At 42.2% G+C, this 17,688-nt stretch overlaps 1 protein-coding gene and 1 pseudogene across 1 annotated transcript in view; both read left to right on the forward strand.

Annotated features, from left to right (window-relative positions):
- MLH3 (mutL homolog 3) overlaps positions 1–17,688 on the forward strand; it is a 38,002-nt gene that overhangs the window by 18,824 nt on the left and 1,490 nt on the right. Inside the window, exons 8-10 of the mRNA XM_006884780.1 lie at positions 6,872–6,895; positions 7,003–7,081; positions 12,443–12,594. Of these exons, the coding sequence (XP_006884842.1) occupies positions 6,872–6,895; positions 7,003–7,081; positions 12,443–12,594 (255 nt within the window). The remainder of the gene's footprint in view (positions 1–6,871; positions 6,896–7,002; positions 7,082–12,442; positions 12,595–17,688) is intronic.
- LOC102855584 lies at positions 2,052–3,503 on the forward strand (annotated as a pseudogene).

Consider the following 17,688-nt stretch of genomic DNA (forward strand, 5'->3'; position numbering starts at 1 on the left):
TGGGACAGCAAACACAGCTTTTAAAAAGAATATCATACCTGACACATCACTCTTGGTAACTGTGCTCATTGTTCTATATGAGGGAGATTTTCCATTTGTGGTTTAAAAGGAAAATCTACCATGTTAATATCCTAGGAAGCTGACTTAGACATAGTTGTTTGCAGGAGTAAAGAAATCCTGTGTTGTCTTATAAAAAAGTTATTAAATGTGCCATATCTCAAAGACAGCTCTTTAGCTCCAGAGGTGAACATGAAGTAGTGTCTTTTTCAAAGGCCTTTGAAGTTCATTTGTAAATATGAACATCTGCAGGGAGAGAACACTGAAAAGGATACCCCTGGGACAGACATGCGAGAGAGAAGCCTCTCAACAATATGCTTCAGAAATAAGTGTTTTGGCCTGAAAGGAATTGTAAAAACAAAACAAAAACCCGAAAACCCTGTGGGAACTACAGTGACAGTTTACTTGTGTTTCTGATATTTAAACAAGCATGCGTGGTTGTGTTGGTGACTGTTGTGTATTTTTTCTCAGTTTGTGATTACCGTTACACTTAGTCTGGCTAAAATCATAGATATAAACAAGTGTCTTATTAAAAGAAAACAAAAAAAGCCCCACTGCTTCAGGTCAGTTGTGACTCACAGTGCCCTATGTCAGATCACCAAAGCTGGAAATCTATGTGGGAAGAGATTGCCATTTTTTTCTCCCATGATGAGGCTGCTGTGTTCAGGCCACCAGCCTTTCTGTTAGCAGCCCGATATGTTTCACACTCTGCCACCGAGGCTCATTTACTGAGAAGATTCCCTGATACTGAAAAATCAGTTGAATCATCATGGCTACTCTCATAGTTATATAACTTGATTCGTTGATGAACATTTCTGAGGCTGAAAGAACTGAAAAACAAAGCCTCAAGCCTCAAGTTGCGACATTGAGAGATGCTATGGGCACGATCTTGAATGATGCAGGAAGCATCAAAAATGGATGGAGGTAATGCACAGAGTCAATGTACAAAAAGAAGGGGGGGGGTGGAAATTGGCAGACACTGAAATATTTCAGAAAGAAACATGAACTCTCCAGAGTACTGAGAAGCAACAATGTCAGTCTAAAAACTAAGGTGTGCCTGATCCAGGTAATGGTCTTCACAATTACTGGCTATGCATCAGACAGCTGAACAATTTCTTTGAGTTGTGGTGCTGGAGAAGAGTCTTGAATGTACCATGGACCTCCAAGAAAACAAGTAAGTCTGTCTTAGAAAGGGTGAAATAAAGTTTCTCCTTGGAGGCTAGGATTTTGAAGCTTTGTCTCACATAGTTTGGGCACATGGCCAGAAGGGACCTGTCCTTGGAGAAGGACATAATGCTTGGAAGGATAGAGGGACAGTGCAGGAGAGGAAGACCCTAAATGAGATGGTTGATAGAGGAACTGGGGCAATGGGGGTAGATCTGTTGGAGTCAGTAAGACTGGCTCAGGATAGGGTAGGCTTCGGAGTTGTTGTACATAGAGTCACAGGTGACTCAACAGCACATCACAACAATAACATTATGAACCAAACTACATTGAAAGCATTGGCAAACAAATAAGGCCTTAGGAATCGATGGAATACAAATTGTTAAATTTTAACTAACAGATATAGTCCTGGACTTGCTCACCAGTCTGTATCAAGAAATTGCAAGACCGCTACCTGGCTGACTGACTGGAAGAGATCCATATTTGTTCCAATTCCCAGGAAAGGTGATCCAACAGAATGTAGAAAAATGATACTGGACAGTATCATTACGCTCACATGCAAGTAAAGTATTGCTGAAGATCATCCAAAAAATGACTGGGACAGTACATTGATGGAGAACTGCCACAAGTTCAGGCGGGGTTTAGAAGAAGCTGTGACACCATAGCTATCATTGCTGATGTCTGACAGATTTTAGCAGAAAGTAGAGAATACCAGGAGAATGGCTGTTTATGTTTTATTTACTGTGCAAAGGCATTTAAGTGTATGGCTCATAATAAACTATGGTTAACATTGAGAAGAATGGTGACTGAATCCACTGGAGGCGAGCAAGATGGCGCAGACTCAAGGCACCAAGAGGAAAGTCTGTTATTACTACGATGGGGATGTTGGAAATTACTATTATGGACAAGGTCATCCAATGAAGCCCCACCGGATCCACATGACTCACAATTTGCTGCTTAACTATGGTCTCTACCGAAAGATGGAAATCTATCGCCCTCATAAAGCCAATGCTGAGGAGATGACCAAGTACCACAGTGATAACTACATTAAATTCTTGCGTTCCATCCGCCCAGAAAACATGTCCGAGTATAGCAAGCAGATGCAGAGATTCCATGTTGGTGAGGATTGCCCCGTATTTGATGGCCTGTTTGAATTCTGTCAGTTATCTACTGGTGGCTCCGTTGCAAGTGCTGTGAAACTTAATAAGCAACAGACAGACATCGCTGTGAATTGGGCTGGGGGCCTTCACCATGCAAAGAAGTCTGAAGCATCTGGCTTCTGTTACGTCAATGATATCGTCTTGGCCATCCTGGAACTGCTAAAGTATCACCAGAGGGTGCTGTATATTGACATTGATATTCACCATGGTGATGGCGTGGAAGAGGCCTTCTATACCACAGACCGGGTCATGACTGTGTCCTTTCATAAGTATGGAGAGTACTTCCCAGGAACAGGGGACTTACGGGATGTTGGTGCTGGCAAAGGCAAGTACTATGCCGTTAACTACCCGCTCCGAGATGGGATTGATGATGAGTCCTATGAGGCCATTTTCAGGCCGGTCATATCCAAAGTAATGGAGACGTTCCAACCTAGTGCAGTCGTCCTACAGTGTGGCCCAGACTCCCTCTCTGGGGATCGATTAGGTTGTTTCAATTTGACCATCAAAGGGCATGCCAAGTGTGTGGAATTCGTGAGGAATTTCAATCTGCCGATGCTGATGCTGGGAGGAGCTGGCTATACCACTCGTAATGTTGCCCGATGCTGGACATACGAAACAGCTGTGGCCCTGAGCACAGACATTCCTAATGAGCTTCCATACAATGACTATTTTGAGTACTTTGGACCAGATTTTAAACTTCACATCAGTCCTTCCAATATGACCAACCAGAACACAAATGAGTATTTGGAGAAGATCAAACAAAGACTATTTGAGAACGTAAGAATGCTCCCTCATGCACCTGGAGTTCAAATGCAGGTAATTCCTGAGGATGCCATCCCGGAGGAAAGTGGGATGAGGATGAAGAAGACCCTGACAAACGCATCTCAATCTTCCTCTGACAAACGAACTGCCTGTGAAGAAGAGTTCTCTGACTCTGATGAGGAGGGAGAAGGTGGACGCAAGAACTCTTCTAACTTTAAAAAAGCCAAGAGAGTCAAAATAGAGGATGAAAAAGAGAAAGACCCAGAAGAAAAGAAAGAAGTCACAGAAGAGGAGAAAACCAAGGAGGAGAAGCCAAACGGGTCAAGGAGGAGGTCAAGTAACCTGAGCAGACCTTGCTAGTTCTGGCTTCTTGCAAAGTTCCCCACGTTTCTCCCCAACCCCTCAAGAGTTTATATATTTTCTATTTCTCTGTGTATTTATATAAAAGTATATTAAATATAAATATCCCCAGGGACTAGACCAGAACAAAGTCCCTGAGCCCAGCCCAGGGCAGCTCTGCTCGGTGCACTGTAGCTGCTGTCTTTTAAACAAGACACAGGACAGAATCCTGACGTGCACATCCTAGGATGGGGGTGCTGGGCCCTCAGGGATTCCTAGTTCTTTTCAACCACTTTAGATTGGTGAGCCAAGGAACTCACTACCTGCCCCTTATTCTACCCCAGTTCTGCAGGTGGAGTTTGATAGTCTAGTTTCCTTTTTTCAGATACTATTTTCATGTTTGTGGGAATCTTTGTAATAAAATGGTACATTTCTATAAAGAAAAAACAAAACATTGAGAAGAATGGGAATGCCAGAACATTTAATTATGCTCATTTAAAACCTATACCTAGACCAAGAAGCTGTTATCTGAACAGAGCAAAGGAAGAGTGCATGGTTTAAAATCAAGAAAGGAGTGCATCAGGGATGTATCGTTTCTCCATACCTGTTCAATCTGTATGCTGAGCAAATCATTCAAGAAGCTAGACTTTATGAATAAGTGTGTGGCATCAGGAAGAAGGAAGATTCATCAACAATATGAATTATGCAGATGACACAACTTGCTTGCTGAAAGTGAGGAGGACTTGAAATACTTGCTTCAGAAGATCAAAGACCACAGCCTTTAGTGTGGATTACATCTCAAGAAGACAAAAATCCTCACCATTGGGCTGCTAAGCAACATCATGATAGTTGGAGAAAAGATTGAAATTGTCAAAGGTTTCATCTTACTGGGGCTCAAAATCAATACCTTGGTACCAGCAGCCAAGAAATCAGAAGACATGAAAGAGCATGCTGTCAGAAACCTGTCCAAAGTACTGAAGACTGATGATGTCAGTTTAAAGATGAAGGCACACCTGATTCTGGGCAAGGTCTTTTCAGTCACTTGCTATGCATTTGAGAGCTGGACAGTGAGTAAGGATGACCGAAGAAGAATCAACGTGTTTGAGCTGTGATGTTGGAAAAGAGTACTGCATACCTCATGGACTGCCAAAAGAACAGATAAGTTTTGAATAAAGTGCGGCCAGAGTGCTCCTTGGCGGCAAGGACGTTTTCCCTACTTTGGGCATGTAGCTCAAGGGGCTACTCCTTGGAAAGGGACTCCATGTTTAGGAAGGTGGGGATGAAGAGAGGAAGACTCTAAACAGGATGTGACACAGTGAATGGGTTCAAGTGTGTCAGAGACAAGGAGGAGAGTACAGGATAGGACACAGGTCCATTGTTCACATCATTCATGGGGACACGAGGTGTTGTACTTGATAGCACATAACAGTTGTTGCTAGGCAGCACTCAGTCAGCTCCAACTCATAGCAGCCTCCAAGCACAACTGAAATTGATATTGTTCAGTCCTGCACCATTCCATCACCTCTGCTGTGCTTGGTCTGTTACTACGGCCACTGTGTCAGTTCATCTCATTGAGGGTCTGTTTTAGGAAACAGTTTTGGGTTGATAGACAAATTACGGAAGAGTTGCTGTTGTTAGGAGCCTCTGACTCGTCGTGACCGACGTGGACCAGAATAACGTGCTGCAGTCCTGCTACATCCTTAGTCAGTGCTGTGGAGCCTGTGGCTGCAGGCATGTCAGCCCATCTTGGTGAGGGTCTGCCTCTCCTTCACGGACCCTCTTCTTTACTGATGACATTCCTCCAGGACTGGTTCCTCCTGATACTGTGCCCAGAGTGTGGGAGACAAAGTCTCACTGGCCTCACTTCCAAGGAACATTCTCACTGTATTCCCAAGACGGGCTTGTTCTAGTGCCATTTGATGGTGTATTTCATATTCTTCAGCATCACCATGGTTCAAAGGCCTCGATTTTGCTTCAATCTTCCTGTACCTCTTCTCCCAACTACACAGTTTTTCCTTATTGGTAATATTTTGCATTTGTGTGTGGTACATTTGTTGTGCTTGCTGAACCAATGCTGACACATTATCATTAACAAAGTTTCAAAAATTTATATTAGTGTCCACTCTTTTGTACATCCATATGAGTTTTGACATTTTTTACACCATTTGATAGACTAGCAATCCTTAGATGATATTGCATATTGCTCATATGCAAATTCAAATTAAAGCAGAAAAAAATGAAAACAAGTCTACAGGAGCCTACTTTATTTTTTTAAAAAAAGGTGATCCAGCAGACTTCAGAAATTATCAAATAATATTATTACTATCATATCCAAGTGAAATCTTGCTGAAAATCTTTAAAACAGCTGGAGCAGTACAGGGATAGGGAACTGCCAGAAATTCAAGCTGAATTCAGAACAGGATGTGGAATAAGAGATATTATTGTTGATGTCAGATAAGTCTTGGCTGAAAGCAGGGAATACCAGAAAGATGTTTACTTGTGTTTTATTGACTATACAAAGCCGTCCAACTGTGGCTCATAATAAATTATGGATAACATCGAGAAGAATGAGAATTGCAGAATAGTTAATTGTGGTCATGCGGAAATTGCTGTAAGAACAGAATAATGGGATAGTGCAGGGTTTAAAATCAGGATAGGTGTGCATCAGGAGTGTGTCCTTCCACTGTTCCCATTCAGTGTCCTGAGCAGGTCATCCAAGAAGCCGGATGCTAGTGGCCTTGTCCGTAGGGAGTTGCACTGCTAACCCAGCGGCTGAAACAGATCCACCAGCTGCTCTGAGGGAGAAATATGGGCAGTCTCCTCCTGTGCAGTGAGTGTGTAGCCTTGGGAACCCGATAAGGGTGTCAGCTATGAGTCAGTTCCAACTTGACTGCAGTGAGTTGAGAACCACAAGAACAAAACAAATGTATACTGGAGAAAGTGCAGCCAGAATGCTCCTTAGACACAAGGATAATGAGACTTTGGACATGTTATCAGGAAGGCTCAGTCCCTAGAGAAGGACGTCGTGCTTGGTCGAGAATCACCTAAGAGGAAGACCTTTAATGAGCTGCATATACACAGTGACTGTATCAGTGGGCTTCACTTCAGAACAGTAGACGCAATGATGGCACAAGCTCGGGCAGGGTTTCGTTCTGCTGGACATAGGGTGCCTCTGAGTTGGAACCAATTTGATAGAACCTAACAACAGCAATAAGTGATGCAAACAGTTGACACAGTTGTCTGCTAACTGAAGCATTGATAGTTCAGATCTACTCAGAAGCACCCTCGGGAGGCATATTTTAAAGGAGAAAATTGGAATGTTTTGTAAACTGTCTGTGGGCAAATACAGAATATCAGTAGTGTAATGCCTGCTTCTTTTTGCTTTGTAGGAATATATTCGAGAACAGGTGGAGGTAAGTAAGCCCTTTTCTTATTCTGGGTATGCACACAGAGGCACCGCACAGAAGGCTCCATTGTCTCACTTCCTTAACCTATACCAAAAAATGTGTTTTTGCTTTAGTTACTCCAGACCACAGGAGGCATCCAGGGGACTTTGCCATTGACTGTCCAGAAGGTGTTGGCATCTCAGGCCTGCCACGGTAAGCCCCTCAAATGTCCCAGCTCTTGAGTGCCTTACAAGCTAAGCACTGGTCGATTATGAATGAGGTAGAAGGCAAGAAATTGTATGCACTAAAAAAAAAAAAAAGTAAAATAAATTTACTTTCACAAAGCAAAAGACAGTGAACACATTGCCATCATGCTTATCCTGATCCCCAGTTACCTCCTGTGTACAGACTAAAACTCCCGAGGATTTGCTCAGCTATTGTCTTTACAGGAACAGATTCCCAGATCGTTGTTCTACAGTGAAGCAACATGCCAACATACCTATGTTAACTGACCTTTCTGAGTAGAACTATAACTGCATTCAAAACCAACAGTAAAAGCTTTTTGTTGTAATTCTGAGTGAAAACTGACGGAGCAAATTGGATTTCCATTCAACAGTTTCACACAGATTTTGTTTTCATGACATTGATTGTAGTCCTCCATGAGAATGGTGTTTAACATTTCCATTCTATTTCAATTCATCTTTCTTCTTGTCTTTTCTTGCTTGGCGAGCTTTATTCCTGGGCAAATGCCATCTTTCTGATCTTGAGTGGTTGATTGGTCGGTGGGTCTAAGGAGTGCACGCTGCACACTTGGATGGGGTTATTATTCTTATCTATTGCTTGGCTTGTCTAAAGGTTGAGAGGGGTCAAAGTTTAAGTACATTTTGTTGTGTTTGGGTTTTTTTCCCTAATTATGTAAGAATTTATAAGGAAATCATTTCTCCATATCAGCACTTAGTATTTTTCTTCTTTCTCTTTTGGCTCAGTGTAAGTCCATTTTGAAGGTGAGTTTTGACTAAGTCAAGGGATATAGAGACATAGGTTGAAGAGGGAACTTCACAGCAAAGAGAGGAAAGTGTGTGCAAAGACCCAAATGTAGAAACAAATCAGTTATATGAGGAAGAGAGAAAAATATCAATTAGGCTGGTAAAAAAAGAACAGCCTACAACCTACATTATGTGGAAGACACAGCCTTGTTTGCTGAAACTGAGGAGGACCTGAAGCACTTGCTGCAGAAGGTCAAGGACTGTAGTCTTCAATATGGATTGAAGCTCAACATCAGGAAGACAAAGATTGTAACCACTGGGCCAATTGGTTTCACCATGATAGATACAGAAGAAATTGAGGTTGTTAACAGTTACAGCTTGCTTGGCTCTACAGTTAACATTCTTGGTACCAGCTAACTGTTAGGAAATCAAAAGATGAATTGCATTGGGAAAATCTGCTGTCAGAGACCTCTCCAGAGTACTGAGAAGCAATGATGTCAGTCTAGAGACTAAGGTGTGCCGAGTCAGGCCATGGTCTTTGCAGTTACTATGCATCAGAAAGCTTGACAATGACTAAGGATGATAGGAGAATAATTGATGCCTTTCCGTTCTGGTGCTGGAGAAGAATATTAAGCATACCATAGACCACCAAGAAAACAAATAGGTCTGTCTTGGAGAGGGTGAAATCAAGTTTCTCCTTAGAGGTTGGATTTTAAAGTTCTGTTTTACATACTTTGGGCATGTGGCCAGGAGGGACCAGTCCTTGGAGAAGGATATCATTCTTGGAAGGGTGGAGGGACAGCACAGGAGAGGAAGAGCCTGGATGAGATGGATTGATATAGTGAGTAGAAAAATGGGGGTAGGTGTGTTGGAGTCAGTGAGACTGGCTCAGGACAGAACAGGCTTCAGAGCTGTTGTATATAGGGTCACTATGAGTTACAGGCAACTTGAAGGCACATAACAGCAATAATAAAAAAGAACAGAAGTCTAGAAAGGAGGATTCATGAATAGGGTAGTTGTTGATGTATACCATCAAGTCAAAACAACCCATAGCTGGCCCTCCAGCAGGTTTTCAGAGGCAGTTAATCACACAGGAAAGATTGCCAGTCTTTGTCCATTGGAGTGGCTGGTGGATTTGAATCACATGCCTTTGGGATTGCGTTGCAGCTTCTTAGCATTAGGCTACGAGAGCTCCCATATATAGATTAATATGGTGAAACACAGGACATGACGTGGGAAAAACTTACTGTTAGAGTCATAACAGCTGCAGACCCTCCTGCGACCACAGTGGGGTCCTCACTCACCCATCGTCACCCTTCTCTGGTTCCTCCCTCTCCATCGGCTTTCTCTTCTCCGCTTACTTCCTGTCATTTGCTTAAAGATATAGTCCATCTCCTGCAAATTCTGGTCTGTCTCCAGCACATAACCTGAGCTCTTTTGCTCCTCACCAGACTTCATTGTTCCTGTTTATCCTATTGCCAATCTTTTATAATCTCTGCCTTCAAAACTTATCTCAAGTCTGTTCAAGTCAGTCTGTCCCCACTGCCACATCCCTATTTCCTGCGACAGTTGAGTCCTCTTAGTCTTGGCACAACCACTCAGACTCCCTTCCAGGTTATTCTTTCCTCAGTCCTCAGGGGACCTTTTTTTTAAAAAAAAATTTTTTTTTTAGGAAAACAAACAGAAGAGGTTTATTAAGGTAATGCAAAGGAGGGTTAGTGAAAGATGGGTAGGCTGTGCAGAAGAGTTAAAGATGAAGTAAAGAAACGAGGTGAAACACCCCTGGGAAGTCAGAGGGGACTGAAACCTTATGGATACTGCCAGGGGGGGAGAGAGTGCCTCAGGTGGACCCTGCAGACCTTTCTGAAGTGTCCCTCTGCTAATAACCATTCTTCTAACCAAAAAAAGATAAAAATGTTATTCCAAACCTGGTCTACAAGATTCTTCATGATCAGACTGCTGCCTGCCTTTCCCATTTCTTCCCACATTCTCTTCACCTGGCTGTCTCCATACCAGTCTCACTGCCTTAGACTTGTCCCTCCTGTGTGCTACATATGTGTCATCCTCCCAGCCTTTGCATTGCCCAGCCCTCTGCACTTGCCTTTCTACTCCTTCAGTTAGCAAAATCTTTCTTAATCTAAATTCTTAACTTAAATATAATTTTGCCAGGGAAGACTTCCCTGATCTCCTAAACGGAATGTTGTTGTGTGCCGTCGAGCCACCTGTGACTCATAGAATAGCTCTGAACCCTGTCCTATCCTGAGCCAATCTCACTGTCTCTGACATACCTGCCATACTGTGTCAACCCATTTCATGCAGGGTCTTCCTCTCCCTGTGTTATCTCTCCACCTGTCCAAGCATGATAGCCTTCTCCAAAGACTGGGCAGTGTGTCCAAAGTATATGAGATAGAGCTTCGCTATCCTAGCCTCCAGAGAGCAACTTGGATTCACCCTTTCCAGGGTAGACCTGTTCGTTCTCTTGGCGTCCATGGTATGTCAAACACTCTCCTCCAGCACCACAACTCAAAGGCATCACAAATAATTGTAAAGACCATGGCCTGGATCAGGCACATCTTAGTCACTAGAGACTGACATCTTTGTACTTCAGCACTCTGGAGAGTCCCTGACAGCCGACTTTACTAATCCAATTTGTCTTTTGTTTTCTTGGCTGCTGGTTCTAAAAGTGTTAATAGTGGATTCAAGCAAGCTGAAATTGTTAACAATAGCAGTCTCTTCTCCATCTATCTTGGTGCTGCCTATTGACCCAGTGGTGAGAATCTTTGTTTTCTTGATGTTGATCTTCAATCCATATTGAAGGCTGCAGTCCTTGACCTTCTGCAGCAAGCACTTCGAGTCCTCCTCAGTTTAAGCAAGAAAGGTTATATCATCTGCATAACATAGGTTATTGATGAATCTCCCTCCAATGCTGATGCTACATTTCTTCTCATAAAGGCCAGCCTTCCAAATGATCTGTTCCGCATATAGATTGAAGAGACATGGAAAAGGACACATCCCTGACTCACACCTTGAGGCCTTTCTATTATACATTTCTATCTTATGCTTTGTAATATTTATATTTTTCTTTTTTTAAATTTTACTAATTTTAATGAACATTTACAGAGATTTTGGGTTTTCATTCATTCATTGTTAACACTATTTTCTCTACCCTCCTCCCCAGTTTGTTCTTTTTTTCCTCCCCTTGAAAGTCTGTTTTAATTGTCCAGTTGCCACAGTGCTTGTCAAAGCCAGTTCTGATTAATCTCCTTTGTCAGTGTGTCCTTTGCCATTCCCTATCACTCCACCCTGAGAGAGACTTCACCCTGATTCATAAGGAAAAGGGGATGGCGTATTCTCTTAGCTACTTCCTGCTGAAAAGGGACGCTGTAGGTTTCAGGGGGAAGATCTTCTCTCACTACTCTAAAGGGCCCCTTTGGCAATAGGAAACACATAGACTATTATGGAGATTGATTTTGGAATTTAGATGCACTGTTATCAATTGTGCTTAGCTGTACATGCTCATATCCTTGAAGATGTATCATGGAACTGTTACAGCCTAGAAGACACAAATTTAACAAGTTGAAAGTACATGAGTCAAAAATTAAAAAGCAGTAATATTCCAAGTAGAGGCTCTAATAGTGGCACAAATCAAGTTACAGAGGGAAAGTAGTTCTTACAATAAAAGGCCTATTGACTAGCACTTTATTTATATTTTTTCATTGTAACTATTTGTTCAGTGTTTGTGTCCTATACTAGGTTGTTAGCTCTCTGAGGGTGAAGATCATTTGCCTCATTCACTGCCTGGCACTTAATAAATACTTGCCAACTGAGTAAATTACCAAGTGCAGATTCTAACAACATGAGAGTTTGTATTAAAAAGGTTATTATGGGGAGTGATGCCCGGTGGCCACTTTACTGGAAAGCTGGCGCAGGAGAGTGGGTGGGAGAGTGAGTGGCCTCTGAGGAAAGGAGAGTGGCAGTCAGCAAAGGATCTCGAATCTGGCTCACATTGAATTCCCCACCGTTCAGTCTCATAGTGGAAACTCAGCATAAAGAAGACAGTCTCATGCTCAAGTCTGGAGTGGCCATGCTCTCTAAGTCAGTCTCTTGTAGCCCTGCTGACTGGTCCTTGTCTCCTCGGATTTGATTGGTAACAATTAAAATTCCTTTTTAAAAAAGGTTATTATGGAATGTTGGTTTTTTTTAAAAAAAAAATAGATGTTGTAGAGAAACAGAGATCTTGGTAATGTACCAGCTGTAGACAAGAAAGACTTCATTTTCACAAACCTGTAAGGATCAAAGCAATATTTTTGCTTCTTTGAGAAAAATCCTGAAAACAAGATCTTAACAAGGTAAGGAATGCCTCCTACAGGGATTGGAAGGACAAATATTCCATAAGAAAAAGCCAAGAGACAGAAGGTCAGTCCTGAAGCCTTCGTTTCACCCATGACCATAAGCACCAATTTCAAGCAGGGCTGAAGCCACATTAAAGACTCCTAAGAAGCATGTTACTTTTTCCAGATATTTGGCTCTGACCCAGGGTCAGCACTGGTCTCCAACTGCACACACCATAACTCTCTCTCGCGTTTAGGGGCCATTAAGTTTAATGATGGGCTGAGCCTAGAGGAGAGCCATCGCCTGATTGAAGCTTTGTCCTGGTGCCAGCTGCCATTCCAGTGTGCTCATGGGAGACCTTCCATACTGCCGTTGGCCGACATAGACCATTTGGAGCAGGAAAGACAGGTAAGCTAGAGAATCACAGGACTAGGAGTGAGAAAATTGTGTCTTCTCTCTCTTTTTCAGTTACCATCCACATGAAATCTGCCTTAATCCTTTCCAGAATGAGAGCTTTATAAAGGTGCACTGAAAATTCCAAGTAAAGGCTCAACCATTCATTTCATGTTCTAGCTCAGATCCAAAATAGAGCTTACCTTAACACATGTGTACAAGCTTGACGAGTTGTTGTTTGTAGGTGCCATCAAGTCAACTATAACTCCTTGTGACTCTGAACAACAGATCATAAAAGGTCCTGCCCTACACTAACCTCCAGATCACCGTGGTAAAGCCTTTGTTGCAGTTACTGCCTCACATCGAGGATCTTCCTCTCTTTCCCTGACGCTCTCCTTTTCATGCAGCGTGGCGGCTTTTTCTAAGAACTGGTGCCTCCTAACAACATACTCAAAGTACGTGAGCTGAAGTTGATCAGCCTTGCCTCTGAAGGTCACCCTGGTTGTTACTCCTCCAAAGTCGACCTGTTTGTTCATTTGACCATCTGTGGTATACACAATACTCTCCAATATTGCAATTTAAAGGCATAGATTCTTCTTCAGTCTTCTTTATTCATTGTCCAACTTTCACATGCATGTGAGGCAACTGAAAAGTAGCGTGACTTGGATCAGGCTCACCTTAGTCTTAAACTGATAGCCCTGCTCTTTAGCCCTTTAAAGAGGTCCCTGACAGCAGATTTTCCCAATGCCACACAGCTTTTCATTTCTTGGCTGCTGCTACTGCTGTGCGTGTTGATTGTAATCCAAGTGAAATGGAATCTTTGATAATGTCAGTCTTTTTTCCCCCATCTATTATGATGATCCCTATTGATCCCGGCAAAGATTTTAATTTTCTGGGCACATGGCCAGGAGGGACCAGTCCTTGGAGAAGGACATCATGCTTGGAAGGGTGGAGAGACAGCACAGGAGAGGAAGACCCCAGATGAGATGGATCGACACAGTGACTGGAGAAATGGGATTAGGTCTGTTGGAGACAATGAGATTGGCTCAGGAGAGGGCAGGGTTCTGAGCTAACATACGTAGGGTCTCTGTGAGTGGCTAAGGACTTGACTACACCTAACAGCAACAGCAACAGATGTTAGGGTGTAATCTGGTCTTCATTTTCTGCAAGTAAGGTTGTGTCATTTGCATAACACAGGCTGTTGATGGGCCTCCAATCCTGAAGCCACAATCTTTTTCATATAGTCCAGCTTCTGGAATTATTTGCTTACAGTACAGATTGAATAACCAAAGAGAAAAGTTACAGACCTGATGCACACCTCTCCTAATTTTAAACCATGCAGCATACACTTGTTTTGAGTTTTTTGACATATGTAAAGACTTATGTATCCTGAACATCTGTTGCCTACAGACTCTAATTTTGATAAGAAACAGAAATTCTTCCTAGGGCTACAGAAAGTTGGTAGGAATTCAGCAAACTGGCTGGTGCCAAGATGTGGCCTAAACCCCCAGCTGCTTGGTGGTTCTTGGTACAGCAGTGGCATGTACACCACAGCCAGCCAGCCCCAGGGCTCTCTGAAGTTATGATTTGGGGACCATCAGGCAAGGGGTCCCAGTGCTCCCCAGTATGTCTCCTCATAATGTCTGGCCCATATTATTGAAAGGGTCAGGAACAGTGATGTGAGTAATACAAAAAAAGGCTCAGAGTGGTTTTAATTAAGCACATTTTCTGCCCTTGTTATAATTTCAAATGAAACAGAACATGAGAGCAAAATAGGAATGTCCATGCTGCTGCTTTCCAGAATCTTTTCCTTGACTTTCCTTCCTTCCTTCCCTGCTAAAGGCTACCAGCCCTTTTCTTGCATTGAGTTTCCAGGTACTGTTGTTTTCTGTGAGTTGCACTACCAACCTAAAGGCATGCAGTTCGAATCCGTCAGCGGCACTAAGGGAAAAAGATTAGCAGTCTCCTCCCACACAGTTTAGAGCCCTTGAAAGCCCACTGGAGGGGCAGCCATGAATTGGTTCTGACTTGACAGCAAATAACAACAACATTGTTTTCTGACTCATGGGTTTACTCTGTTATAAACTCTTTATTTCACATATCAAAAAAAGGAAACAAGTTTTGCCCCCATTGGTGAAGAGGTGGGAATCTAGACTTAAAAGTTTCTAGCCTCCCTTACATGAGGAAACTGGTAGTCTTTTTTGAAACCAGAAATGAGAAATTTTAACTAGATTTGAACAGCCATAATTTTTAAAATAAATTTTTATTTTATACTGCATTGCTTACAAAGTTCATACACATTATTTTTCACACTATCTTCATTCACACTGTGTTTCATAGTGTGAATGTTAATCAACACTGAACTATGCCCACCATTGCCCTGTCTTTCCTGCTCCCTGCCGGAATTTTCCCATATCCTTCATCCACTCTTCTCTTCCTTGACTCATCAAATTGTGCAGCCCTGTGATTCCCCCCAGCCCCGCCCATCCTCACCCCTCTGCTCCTACCCTACCCTGTTTGGATCTTCATACTTGTTTTACTAGTTATCTTTCTATTTCTACAATAAAGTATCTGTCCTGATACTGAATTAGTTTACTTAATATAATGCTATCCAGTCCCTCCCAAGTTATGTAGTCATTTTGTAAATCATTACTCCTGCATCCTGCATAGTATTCCATTGTGTGAATGTACCACAATTTCTCAGTCCATTTGATTGTGGTTGTATTATTTGTGAACAGCCATCATTTTGAAGGAAATACCTATATACTACTTGGCTTTTTATATATATTTTTCTATTGACATTTTAATGAAAGTTTATAAAGCTTTCCATTCCTTCATTGTTGCACATTTTCCTCCCTAACACCCCCCCCCCCATTTCATGAAATTCTTCTGTGTCAGCCAATTCCTTCTGATACAGTGACTCTGTGTATCCCTTCCATCTTCTCTTGATACTTCCTGGATCATTTAACATTCTACCCAGAGTATCCTTAAGTATTGCCACCCGTGGCTTGAATTTGTTTTTTAGCTCTTTCAACTTAAGAAGCGCTGAGCGAGTTCAGCCCTTTTGATTTTCTGACTCTAGCTCTCTGTACATTTCATTATAGTATCTTTCTTTTTCATCCCGGGCGACCTTTTGAAATTTTCTGTTTGGCTCTTTTATTTCTTGGTTTCTTCCTGTAACTTTGGCTTCTTGGCACTCTAATGCAATATTCAGAGTCTCACCTGACATCCATCTTGGTCTTTTCTTCTTTTTAAGCCTTTGTAATGATCTTTTGCATTCTTCATGGACGAGCTTCTTGATATCCTCCCAGAACTCGTTTGGTCTACGCTCATTGGTGCTCAAGGCCTCAAACCTGTTCCTGAGATGGTTTTGAAATTTGAGTGGGATAGACTTAAGATCAAATTTTGGTTCCTGTGGACTTGATTTAGTTTTCCTCAACTTCAGCTTGAACTTGCATATGAGTAGTTGGTGGTCTGTCCCACAATCAGCACCCGGCCTGGTTTTCACTGCTGTTATTGAGCTTCTCCATCAAGTCTTTCCACAAATGTAATCTATTTGATTCCTATGCATGCCATCAGGTGAGATCCATGTGTATAGCCTGCATTCATTTTTCTTTTTCTTTTGCGTTCATGTTTCTTACAAAAGGTATTTGCAGAACCCTGTCATTCTATCTCCAACCTCATTTCTCTCACCGAACCTGTACTTTCCAGCTTCTGATCCTTCTTCCCTGTTCCCAACTTTTGCGTTCCAGTTTCCCATTATTATCAATGCATCTTGATTGCATGTTTGATCAACTTTTTTTTTTTAAATTTTGTGTGCGTGTACCGTCAAATCAGATCTGACTGGTACAGGAGGATATTGCGCCTCCTTCTCCGGCAGAGCGTCTGGTGGATTCGAACCGTGTTCCTCTGGGATTGATGTTTGATCAACTTCTGACTGCAAAAGTTGGTAGAAAATTTTCTATTTCCTCCTCTTTGGCTCTAGTTGTTGGTGCATATATTTGAATTATAGTGGTATTCACTGAACTTCCTTGTATGCATATGGATATTATCCTGTTGCTCACCACATTGTATTTCAGGATGGATCTAGAAATGACTTTTTAAATTATGAAACCAACCCCATTCTTCCTCACCTTTTCATCCCCGGCATAGTAAATCATATAATCGTCTGATTCAAAATGTCCCATGCCAAGCCATCTCATTTTGCCAATACCTAATATGTCAATATTTATGCATTCCATTTCTTTCTTAACAATGTCCAATTTTCCTACATTCATGCTTCTCACGTTCCACGTTCCAATCACTAGTGTCTGCTTACAGTTGTTCCTTCTTCTCGGTATTTCTGTTTCTAAGATCTCAGTCTCATTTGCCATGCCTGCTAGTCCAAGCGGTAGTCTATGTGTGCTCTACTGTACATAGGGTTTTCGAAGGCCTGTCTTTTCAGAAGTGGATGGGAAATCCTTCTTCCTAGTCTGTCTCAATCTTTAAATATATATAATAGTATCTGACGGACAAGCATTCCACAGAAAAGAGCAGATGAAAGACAATTACACAGTTATAACAATGACCAATAGATTCAATGTTGCTGCCCACCCACGCTTCCTTACTCCACCACCATCCCTTCCTCCTTTTTCCTACACCATTCCATACCCATCTCCCATTGACCAGCCCCTGATGTGATGGCCTAAGTCTCAAGCCATTAGGATTTCTGTGATTCTGCAAGAGCCTATGGTGATAAAAGAGGAAGTTCAAATTGCTCCGAAGGAATTGGCAAAAAACAAGCTCCAGGAGTTGACGGCATACCAATTGACATATTTCAACAAACAGACACTGCCCTGGATGTGCTCACTAAGTCATGCCAAGAAATCTGGAGAACAGCCACTGGTCCACTGACTGGAAAAGATCGATATTTGTTCCCATTCCAAAGAAAGGTGACCCAACAGAGTGCGGAAATTATTGGACAATATAATTAATATCATGTGCAAGCAAGATTCTGCTGAAAATTATCCAAAAACGTTTGGAACAATATGTCAACAGAGAACTGCCAGATGTGCAGGCTGGATTTAGAAGAGGTCGCGGTACTAGGGATATTATAGCTAATGTTAGATG

This window comes from Elephantulus edwardii, unplaced genomic scaffold, assembly GCF_000299155.1.
Source record: "Elephantulus edwardii isolate Elephantulus edwardi_28Jun2011 unplaced genomic scaffold, EleEdw1.0 scaffold00037, whole genome shotgun sequence".
Taxonomy (NCBI): domain Eukaryota; kingdom Metazoa; phylum Chordata; class Mammalia; order Macroscelidea; family Macroscelididae; genus Elephantulus; species Elephantulus edwardii.